Genomic DNA, 12403 nt, shown 5'->3' on the forward strand with positions numbered 1-12403 from the left:
TGTGATGATTAATACTGTATCGTGCTTACCGGTATCTGAACTTTTTAATACATTCAAAACAATCAGACTCACATCATTTCTGAAAACGTATTTCTTCAGGGCTACTTAATTTGATAGTTGAAAAATAATACCAAAACGTGAACTATAATATTATTTTTCAACTAACGGACGTACATTAATAAGGCATAACTCAATAAAACTTACATTAATGGATAAAGCTGAGTTTACACAAGTTATTAAAAAAATGATTATTTCTCCGTCCTTGAAAATTCTATTAGATTGAGCATAACTTATCATAAACATGATGAGCATATAAGTTTGTCAAGTTCCGTTCAATCTAATTGAATCTATAAGGACGGAAAAATAAACATTTTGTTAATAACTTTGGTGTAAACGCAGCTTAACAGATTTCATCTTACAGATGGAATTAAATAGAGAATGCATTTATTCAAATGCTAATTAATATACAATTATTATTTAACAAAACTCCTGAATAAATGCTGTAAATCACCCGAAGACTTCTGCTACTGCAGACATTGACAACAGGGTTAACAGCTAGATGGAAATTCGATGTTAACCCTGATCGAGCTGTTAACCCTGTTGTCAATGTCTGCAGTAGCAGAAGTCTTCGGGGTGATTTACAGCATTTATTTAGGATTTTCGTTAAATAATAATTGTATATTAATTAGCATTTGAATAAATGCATCCTCTATTTAATTCCATCTGTAAACTGGGTGGCCGCTATGGCTTCGTATAAAATGAGCGCTGCTATCCAGAGATTGTCAGTTTGGTGTAAGGGTAAGCATTCCTGACTAGCAATTGGGAGGTACCGGGTTCGATTCCCGGGCTGGCACATAATTATTGGATAGTAGTTCTCATCGAATTTCCATCTAGCTGTTAACCCTGTTGTCAATGCCTGCAGTAGCAGAAGTCTTCGGGGTGATTTACAGCATTTATTTAGGACTTTCGTTAAATAATAATTGTAGATTTCATCTTATTCATAGGTGTATAAACTCTATAAAACAGTTGATTTATGTCTAATGAAACAGCAAATGAGAGATACCTTTAGATCAGTATTAAGGATAGCTAATAAAAGTAATTTTTTACATTTCCAATACGACTATCAGACGAACTGACTTCGAGTACACCTAACCAGAAAGAGCACACAAGCTACAATCTTCACCTGTACAGTGGTGTTTTGCCTGCAGACCTACCGTACATTGAAGCCACAGTATCTAGCATTCAGAGTTTCAACTTTACAGACGTATTGAACATGTGAAACATTACCTAAGTGGCCAGCCTAAGGATGAGATTCAATAATCAAATCATAAAATCATATCATACTTATTATAGCTTAGGAGGTGAAACAAAAATCACTTCACTTATATGGGATACTTTATTCAAATTAATAAAAACAATATAAAACTTGTAGTACCCTTTTATTACTAGTAGTTCTGTCAACAGTAGGCCTCACGCAGTATTCTCATCCACAAGTACCTGATTGAAACTATAGACCTTATGGAAATACAGCAATAGACTGGCTTCTCCACACATCTGTGTAATCACTTGTCAGCTGATTTATGATGAATAATTCTATAGTCTGATTTCTACTCTAATGTTGGCGTATGAAGGAGGCTCCTTTTTCCTTTATATTATCCTTGAAATGCTAAATTTCCAAAAACCTTGTATATACGTCGACGCGCAATTAAAAAAGGAACATACCTGTCAAATTTCATGAAAATCTATTACCGCGTTTCGTCGTAAATGCGCAACATATAAACATTTAAACATTAAGAGAAATGCCAAAAACGTCGACATGAATCTTAGACGTCACTTCGCTCGGTCAAAAATTGAACACATTTTAACGACTGGTTTCGACCTACTTTGGTAATTTTCAAGTTAAAATAACTCAACTTATTTTAACGACTAGTTTCGACCTACTTTGGCAATTTTCAAGTTAAAATAAGTTGAGTTATTTCAACTTGAAAATAATCAAAGTGGGTCGAAACTAGTCATTAAAATGTTTCTAAGTTTTTATAAAAGGGTACTACAAGTTTTATATTGTTTTTATTAATTTGAGGTGGAACAAATATAGGATGAACATAGCATGTGGAAGAAATGTAGATGACTCACATAACTAATCATAGGTATGTTTCGGGCATGCGATATGATGGCCTCAACATAGCAGGATGCCTCTGGCCCGAAGAAGGCAGCCACTCCATCACAGATCATGTCTGTCATGGCGCGGGTGGTTTGCACTGTGTCACCCTTTGTGTCGTTCCAGCGCAGGACTAGACGAACATCTGGCAACAGGTCTGGTGAGTCATTAACCTGTCAAACATCAAGGAATTCTTTAATTATTGAACAAATCACTAGTGCTCTCTATATTATACTTTATAAAACCAATGAATTTATTCATGTCAATAATTGAGAATTTGAGAATTTTAGTTCCAGCACAGTACTGAACAAGCATCTGGCAACAGGTCTGGAGAGTCATTAACCTGTCAAACACCAATCAATTCTTCAATTATTGAACAAATTACTAGTGCTCTCTATATTATACTTTATAAAACAAATGAATTTATCAATGTCAATCATTGAGAATTTGAGAATTTTAGTTCCAGTGCAGTACTAAACAAACATCTGGCAACAGGTCTGGTGAGTCGTTAACCTGTCAAACACAAATGAATTCTTAAATTATTGAACAAATTACTAGTGCTCTCTATATTATACTTTATAAAACAAATGAATTTATCCATGTCAATCATTGAGAATTTGAGAATTTTAGTTCCAGCACTGTACTGAACAAGCATTTGGGAAAAGGTATGGAGAGTCATTAACCTGTCAAACACCAATCAATTCTTCAATTATTGAACAAATTACTAGTACTCTCTATATTATACTTTATAAAACCAATGAATTTATCCATGTCAATCATTGAGAATTTGAGAATTTTAGTTCCAGCACAGTACTAAACAAACATCTGGCAATAGGTCTGGAGAGTCATTAACCTGTCAAACACCAATCAATTATTCAATTATTGAACAAATTACTAGTGCTCTTTATATTATACTTTATAAAACCAATGAATTCATCCATGTCAATCATTGAGAATTTGAGAAAGTCTGAAATGAATTCTACACTTGCATCAGGTCTCAGATGATATAGAGTTTGAAATGAAATATAATCTCCCAAAAAGGTAGATTAATTCATTCACAATTTGAGGAAGTTCAAAATTGAATTTATTCTGATAATTCAAATCTATAAATGAAGCTTATTCTGGAGTGATCCGTGGTCTAGTGGATAGAGTGCTTGCGTAGCAGCATAGAGATCCCGGGTTCGAACCCCTCTCATTACCAAAAGTTTTTTAACCAGATCACTCCCGTGTTATCGGATGGGCACGTTAAACTGTCGGTCCCGGCTGAAGTATGACAGTCGTAAGGCCCATTGACGGCTTAAATTATATATTCAGGCGGTGGAACATTCCCGAAAGGGAACTCCCCACCAACAAAAGCCATACGAATTTAATTTTTTAATTCTGGCAACAGGTATGTTGTGTGTTGAATCATTCAATTGCTGCATGCATGCTCATTCATCAATTTCATCATCCATTTGGTATTCAGGAAAGTTTGAAATTTGAAATTAAATTTACTTTCCAAGAAAACACAATGTACATAATCTCAGAAAATTTTCAGCATTTTACACAATTTTCCAATAAATGTAGCTTTTAGTTACTGATTTGAATACAGAAAGGCTGTAAACCAACTATTCCATAACTGTATGAAACTAAATACAGTTTTCTAGTTCTTGATGGTACTATAACCATTCTCACTTTTATTTTTAGGGCTACTGAAAGTATTGTAACAAAATAGGATAAATCAAGTACTCTTCACACTTTTTAGTGTTATAAAATAAAAGTAATGTTGAAAAGAAATAGAATTGTAGGAAATTACTAGTACCCTTGTTATAACACATCTATATTTTAAGAAACACATGACTGGCTTTGGGCATGAATCCCATTCTCAAGTGTTAAAATCCTATTAAAATACTTTATAAGAGAATTCTTTTGATTCATTCTATTCCATCATGTGAAATCACCAAACTTTTGAAAGGTATTACAAGTTTAAAATTAAAACTGTTCCTATCACAATCTAACTAACAGTCTTATGAGTTGGATGACATATTTTTTATCAATAAAGACTTGCATCTCTGATGGACAATATTAGGGATCCAGACACAGGATCAATTTGACATTGGCAATCAATGAAATCACCCTTCCCTTTGAGAAAGCATAATAATACAATCTTGAAGAAAAAAGGATTCCAATCCAAATCTATTGAACATTATAATGGTTTGAATGACAAATCAACAAAAACTTACCTCTTTCAAGGCCATGGTAAGAGCTCCAGACACAGCCAGCCCTTGGCGATCCTTCACATCACCCTTGATTGCTGTCAGGTAGCCAACAGTGAGGTCAATTGGTTGCCTCTTGGTGTTTGGAGACACTCTGGTGGTGTTAACAGGTGTAGTGTCCAGGTCATCTATAATGGTGATGTTGGGGTTGGATGGTCCCATTTTTTGGTCAAGTGGTCCCACATTGGGAGCCATATTATGATCAAATGGTCCCAAGTTGGGTGCCGATTTGTGGTCAAATGGTCCCACGTTGGGTGCTGATTTGTGGTCAAATGGTCCCACGTTGGGCGCCACTTTGTACATTGCCATTTTATCAGGCCTGGTGGCAACAGCTACCATTTTGGCGGTGGTGAGGGTGGATCGGGGGTTGGTGGTGGGCGGGGGGGACAGTGGCAATGCGGCAAGTAGCTGCTGACAGTGGCAGGCGAGCAGTAGCAGCGGCAGCAGTAGCAGCAGCTGTGGGGCGGCAGCAACGGGCAGCGGCTTCAGTCTGATTGGTCCGCGGCTGCGGCTCATGGCCAGCCGCCGACCACCTCACCTCTTCACCTGCCAAACAAACAAACACATTGTGAATAACTCTCATCCCAATCATTAAAAGAAACATTTTTGATAAAATTTCCAGTTCTAGAAAATAAATCATATTAATATACATAAGCAATAAATGGTTAGTAATAGTATTTATTTTACATTATTTTTTCTACTCACTCACTTGAGAATGACATTGGGTGGATTGAATAGAAATTTGAATCTAGTGACTAGCAACTAGTGATTGGTTCTAGATATACAAATAAGATTATACAGCTGACTCAAATCCTAGCATTTGCTTGAAAATGACTTTAGTCTAGCAATTGCTAGCTTTCATTTAATTGACCTATTATAAGTCGAAACATGTTATGAGAAATGGAATAGAACTGAAACGGAGTACTTTGATTCTTAATTTTCATGTAGATACAAGGGAAGCCCATACCAAGAAAGGGAATATAAAAAGAAAATATACTCCCTTATCAATATAATCTAGCTGCATGCTGTAATAAACAAGCATGCACACTGTAATATTAGTAGCAACTACTAAAGTCAGATCCACGTTTTGATGGCAGTGGAGAAAGATAGGAGAACAGTAGCTGATTGTCTTGTCAATGCCTTCTATAGACAGTAGCTGATACCAGTTTAATTATGTAATATTAACTGTTCATTCTCGTTTAAAATAATAAATTATATTTTATTAAGCAATAAATAATATTTTATTAAGCAATAAATAATATTTTTCAATAATTTCATCATGAATTTACATGATTAAGATGGAATATTTTGTTAACTTATTATTAATTCAACATTGCTGAAAGACAGCGAGAAAGAGATAGCGCTATCCCCTTTGTTGAATGATAGACAAGGATAGCAATACCATTGCCAATCATACACTGTCTTTATAACATGGACCTCACTATAGCTGCTCTGGGAATGCAGAATATCTAGAGCTCAACTGTACAAGGAATTATCAACTCTGTGTTCCCATTACCCTAAGGGAAGGGAACATACAGCAGACATTAAATTTGATCAAACTGAATAAATTACTAAATTCAATAATAAAAAAGAAACCTTGAAAAACATCCCTTCTGCTCACTTGTTGCACAATTATCTGAAATTTATTGCAGTGAATATCACTGATTTGAAGAAGTTTAAAGCTGGATTCGCACTTAACAGTGACAGTGAACATATAATTCCCACATGTTCTAATGGGATTATTCATACTCCCTGAATGAGAATAGTCAAATTAGAACACATGGGAATCATTTTTCACTGTCACTGTTGGGAGCGAATCCAGCTTTAGAGTTAATAAAAATGCAGAAATAAAGTGAGAAGCAAATCAAATAATTTTTTATTTTGACAAAAAAAAACACAACTCAGTGAAAAAATATATAAACTTCTATACAGATGATATAAAATCTATACAGTTAGTTCCTGACAACATGAAAATACTACTTGCTAAATTATCTCTACTACCTAAATTATTTAGAAGCTCAAAGTGGTTGTGACAGTTTCAAGTCACTGTTCTATGAGTTGTTTTTACACAACTTATGAGTTTTATTAATTGTCTGTGTGTCTGTTGTATGAATGTTTTGTTTCCTGATGACTATGTCTTTTACACTATGTGCTAGTTGCACAACAGCCAGTTAAATTTTAACCATGATTAATTCCACGAGAACCAATTAGAAAATCCGTCTTTTCAAAAACGCCTTTTCTGATTGGTTTTTGTGAAATTATTCACGGTTAAAATTAAACCGGCTGTTGTGCATACGGGCCTATATGTCTAATAAATAAATAAATTACTACTGTAATTCCTCTGCCATGTCAATAATGACAATAAAGAGATAAATTCAATTCTAAAGAATCCAATCCATAGAATTAATTTGATGACTACTCAAGTATCTCATTATTTTCCCTTATTTACTTAATCACAGAATTTGATTGTTGATAATTGAGACGCCATGAATCTCCCAACATTATAAACTATAGTGAGTATAGTACACAAGGAGAAAGGCAGGCCCCCAGTTTCAATTAACAACGTAATTCACAGTACAGCAAGAGACTAAAGCAATGAGGTACCTGCTGAAACAACGTTATATACTGGAGAAACTACATTCACCGGAAGGTAAAGAGCTTTCCCGGTGCGGAAAAGGCGATTTTCCAAGCACATTTCAAGTTCCTCACGTGAAAATGATCTACAAAGGGCCTTGAGTGCACACTCACACACACACACACACACACACGCGCGCGCGCGCACGCCCCCATATATCTGCGTCAAAGAATTCAGTCCGGCATCATTTTAAAGAGGAGCTCAGGTCTCAGAAAATGTTCGTCATTTTCTTGTACGGAGTAAATAAATACTTTGGAATCACTCTGCCGTCTCGTTTTGATAGCAGTCGTGGCTCATGGCTCAAAGCAAAGTCCACAACTTAATTAATTAGAATCCTTCATTTGCATTGTAATTTGGTTGTTCTTTTAGGGCAGTAGTTGGCTGTCATCTCATTTTTGACATTTTTATAAGAAACCACTGTCAAAAAGAGTAGCATCAGAAAAAACAGGTTTTTTTACCCTGCAGATTTAAGAGAGATGCAATCCCACAAACAAAAAACTCACTAAAGATAATGATGTTTCTAGCCATTGAAAAATACATTACATTCATCATAGCTCATCTCGTGCGAATTTCATAAATCTTAGAAGCATTATGAAATCTCCTATCATTGGGTCGATTTAATAGAAGCGATCGTTATAATGCCAGTATTTGATTAACATTGGTGTTGCTATAGTGAGGTCCACATTATAATGGCAGTGGAGGAAGATAGGAGAACAGTTGCAGATCCTCACTGTCTTGTCAATGCCTTCTATAGACGGTAGCTGATACAGGTTTATTAATGTAATATTAACGGTTCATTCTCGTTTGAAATAATCAATTATATTTTATTAGGCAAGAAATTATATTTTCAATAACTTCCTCATAGATTTTCAGAATTGTTAAAAGCCTATCTGTCAAAAGAGCAAACCGAGAAAGAGATAGCGCTATCAGCTTTGTTGAATGATAGAAAAGGATAGCAATACCATGTCACTGCCATTATAACGTGAACCTCACTATATCCTTGTCTATCATTCGACAAAGCAGATAGCGCTATCATTTTCTTGCTCTGCAACGGTGCCAGTTCTTTTTAAAACAATGCAGAAATATAATCAATTAACAAAATATTCTCAATAATGAAAATTAATTATTTAATCATTGACCAATATATTTTTCTAATGAATGAGAGGAATATAATTGATTATTATAATTATTCTTTATTTATTCTTAATACTATATTCTATAATATTTCTTAATTTATTCTTTATTGATTCATACAATAAGTACATCATCAAAATGATAGGGAGAGAAAAAATAAGGTAACCTTGTGCTATTCCTCTCCCAAATTTAGATAAGGTTACACATAGTCCGAAATAGGTTGAGTCGTATAGTTGTTCACAAAATTACAAAAAACTACATCAAATATTTTAGTATCGGCTATCCTATATAGAGAGGGCAGTGGCAAGACAGAGAATCGGCAACGATGTTCTTCTATCTCTCTCCAGTGTGAGTTCCTCACTATAGGAAGGTCCAAGGATAGTTGAGCTAAGATGATAAAGATTAATTTTATGGAAGAAGATCGAATTTAGTGAATTTTAATTTTGAGCCTCTCATTAGAAATTCACTGTGTACTAAATATTAGACTCTCAACAAAGAATATTCACAGCATAGTATATAAACAATGAGTTGGATTAGAATAATCAGATCATCACGGTGGGTTCTTTCATGCTAAACAACTTATCCAATTAAAAGAAGATATTCACTTGTTAAGCCATATAACATTATGCAACATAGAAACAGTTTGTTTCCAAACTTAATTAATCTAAGCTTGTTCCACTCTTATATTCTTCAGGTATGTTGGTGTATGTAAATTTCTGTAGACTGCTTCTGATACGGCTATTGCATGTCACAGGGAGAAACATTCGCATGTAGAAGAAGGTATTTAGAGCAGTAGGCCTAAATGGTATGCTTAGGCGGAATCATTCATTAGATACCTTCAGATCCGTGAGTGACAGGGAATTTTTGAAAATGATGATGCAACACCGTTCAAAATTTCTCTAAATTCTTACTCTTCAAATATTTACATGCCTATGAATTTCTTTTTTCAATTCAAAAAATAATTTATTCCGCACAACATAATATTATCACAAAACATTGTACAAACTAAAAATACTAATGAAAATTATATGATTTGCTTTAGAGGACAAAAACATAAAGCGAAATTAATATGGGCACACCTAGGCAAAATTTCTCAAAACTGAATATCAAAATAAGAGTCCATTTACTGGTTTGAAAATTCAATCATATCAGTTGATATGATATCAGGTGATATCATGGTCAATATGGTCATGTCAGGTGATATTCTAGTACAGTAGTCATCCATACTACATAAAAAGACTAGGGCCCGGTTGCACAACAGCCGTTTGAATTTTAACCGTGATTAATTTCACGAGAACCAATCACAGAAGCCTTTTTTATAATACGGCTTCTGTGATTGGTTCTCGAAGAATTAACCACGGTTAAAATTCAACCGGCTGTTGTGCAACTGTCACTAGATGTTAGATGTTGTCTAAATAAATTATCTTTATATGAATAAATAAATAAATAAACAACAGATTTATTAAAAAACTAGAAAAGGTTTCGGTTGTTATATCATTATCAATTTCTGGTAAACTAAAACTACAAGTAAAGGTGAACGGAGACAAAACAAAATGGCGATGCAAACGGTTTTGTCTGAACCGCCAATTGGGGAGGGGCTTGTCTGGGCCAATCGCAAGCGTTCACCTTGATAGGTCACGGTTTCCACCAATAGCAGTGCTCCACCGTTAGTGTAAATACTGCTGCTCTTTACTTGAAGTTCTATTTCACCAAAGATTGATTATGTTGTAACAACTAGAACCGGTATCTCGTTTTTCAATAGATCTGAGGTTGAACAACATATAGGGCCGGTTTCCGAGCTCGGGATTTAGCTAAGACCTAGACTTTAAACAGCTGGAGTCAGAAAATTGGTTTTCCAAAAGGGGGCGTAGTCGCAGACATTGTCATAGTCACGTTTCAATTAAATTTCGAAAAACTAGAAAATTGAACAGAAAATAAAATAAAGAGAAAATAGTGTAAAGTCTCAGCTATTTTGAATTATTTAGGAATGTCTAATTTAGTCAAGGAAAAACGTTTCCAATTATTAAAATGCAAAAATAAAAACTACGACTACTGTTTTAAAAGCTGCGTCTACGCCCCATTTTGGAAAGCCAATTTTCTGACTCCAGCTGTTTAAAGTCTAGGCTATCAGTAATTGATAGTATAACAAGAGTGATCTTCACTGATAAACCTTTGATATGGAGGAGCTTTTAAAGGGCATTCTAGACTTGAATTTATAAATAATTAGTCTGAATTACTTTATGCAATACCGACACCTAGAGCAGTTAGATGATCAGAATATTATTTTAAATATTTCTAATAATTAGAATAGAATGATGAAAATCAATATTAAAAATACCAACCTGTGTACCAGCAGAAGATAATGGTCCATCGCGTTCTTCGGGTGGTACACCTGAAATTACAAAAAAAAAATTATGTAACATATATCAAAACAGAAAAACACGCAAACTCGGTTACACAAAAGCCTGTCGAATTTCAAGCATAGTCAAATAACAGGACGAGAACCAAACACAGAAGGCTTTTTCCAGAAGAAGGCTTTTCTGATTGATCCTCTTGGCATTCAATCATGATTAATATTTAAGAGGCTTTTAAGCAACCGGGCCTTAGAAAACTTGCCATTTATGGATATTATTAATGAAAATTCGATCCATGTCAATTATATTCTTTCTGGTTTGATGAGTTTGGCGTAGTATTCATTTAGAAGATGGAAAAAGATATTGGAAGAGAAAGAGGGGTGAATGGACTGTCTTGAAAGTCGCAAAGCATGCTTTAAAAAGGATGGTAATGATTTAAATTTGTTGACTGTACTTTTATGGATTCGAAGATTTCTGTGGAACAGAAGCATTTGGACGTACATTAACTAATAGTTCTGTGAACAGTAGACCTCGCGCTGAATAAGTTACATTGACCTGTTGTTATGTTTTCTCAAAAACTAATAAATAATTTATAAATTTAAAATATCTAGAAAAAATCCTAAATAAACATAGAGCTTTCTGCACTATCGTGACGTGTCGTCCCGGAATGTGAGTGTGAGCGCTGTAATCAGGTCTGGCTGCAACTGTCTACAACGTTGATGGAAAGATACATTTTCAAGATGTTCGATGTTTTTGAACGGGTAGTATCAAAGACCTTAAAGATGCATAGACTCACATGCAGCGCTAGTGTCGTTCTTGGAATCGAAATCGGCCATTGAGGGGGCAACCTATAAGATTATTATATACCAATGCCTTTGTAATCTATAATATTACAAATATATAGATATAATTTCTCGTACTAAAATACCCCAATGGCGGCCTTCAATTTCAAGTAAAAGCTATCATTGGGAAGGCATAGGCATTGTGGGTCTATATCTCTTTAAGGTCTTTGAGTAGTATTATAGTCAACACTGTCTACTGACGTTGATGGGAAGATACATTTTCAAGATGTTCGATGTTTTTGAATGGGTGGTAGTCCACTAGACAGCTGATTTATGATGAATAATTTTATAGTCTGATTTTTACTCTAATATTGGCGTATGAAGGAGGCTCCTTTTTCCTTTTATATTATTCTTGAAATGCGAAATTTCCAAAAACCTTGTATATACGTAGACGCGCAATTCAAAAAGGAACATACCTGTCAAATTTCATGAAAATCTATTACCGCGTTTCGCCGTAAATGCGCAACATATAAACATATATACATTTAAACATACAAACATTTAAACATTAAGAGAAATGCCAAACCGTCGACTTGAATCACTTTACTCGGTCAATTATTATAACTGAACCAAGAAAAATAACACTTCAGGACACTTATTATACGAAGCTACATGGTAGCATAGAGAAACATAGTAGATCCCATGGTATAGGGCGTTTATGTCGCAACTTTTACTGTTATCTCAAGCCGATTACTGTCAATTTTTACGGTTTCGACCGGGTAAGAGTGTATGAACGGCACAATATGAGAGACTACCAGCGTCATAAAGCTTCATGGAAAAGAACTACGTGGACTATCAGCTTGAGATAACAGTAAAAGTTGCGACATAAATGCCCTATACCATGGGATATCTTCTTATGTTATTGTTTCTCTATGATAGTAGCGAGCTTGTATATACACGTACAATCAAATGCAACAATTCAAGACTCTTATTATAAACACTCTCACGACATCTCCGGAAGCTTATTCAAATACATCAGTATCCACTTTGTGTCCAACTCTTAAAAAGTATACTTGAAACAAAGT

The 12403-nt window shown here is 34.7% G+C and overlaps 1 protein-coding gene across 1 annotated transcript in view; it reads right to left on the reverse strand.

Annotated features, from left to right (window-relative positions):
• Positions 1 to 12403, reverse strand: part of LOC111059783 (receptor-type guanylate cyclase Gyc76C) — a 319606-nt gene that overhangs the window by 65623 nt on the left and 241580 nt on the right. The window contains 3 exon segments of the mRNA XM_039436866.1: positions 2134 to 2331; positions 4381 to 4959; positions 10525 to 10574. Of these exon segments, the coding sequence (XP_039292800.1) occupies positions 2134 to 2331; positions 4381 to 4929 (747 nt within the window). The 5' untranslated portion in view covers positions 4930 to 4959; positions 10525 to 10574.

This window comes from Nilaparvata lugens, chromosome 10 (assembly GCF_014356525.2).
Source record: "Nilaparvata lugens isolate BPH chromosome 10, ASM1435652v1, whole genome shotgun sequence".
NCBI classification, from domain to species: Eukaryota; Metazoa; Arthropoda; class Insecta; order Hemiptera; family Delphacidae; genus Nilaparvata; species Nilaparvata lugens.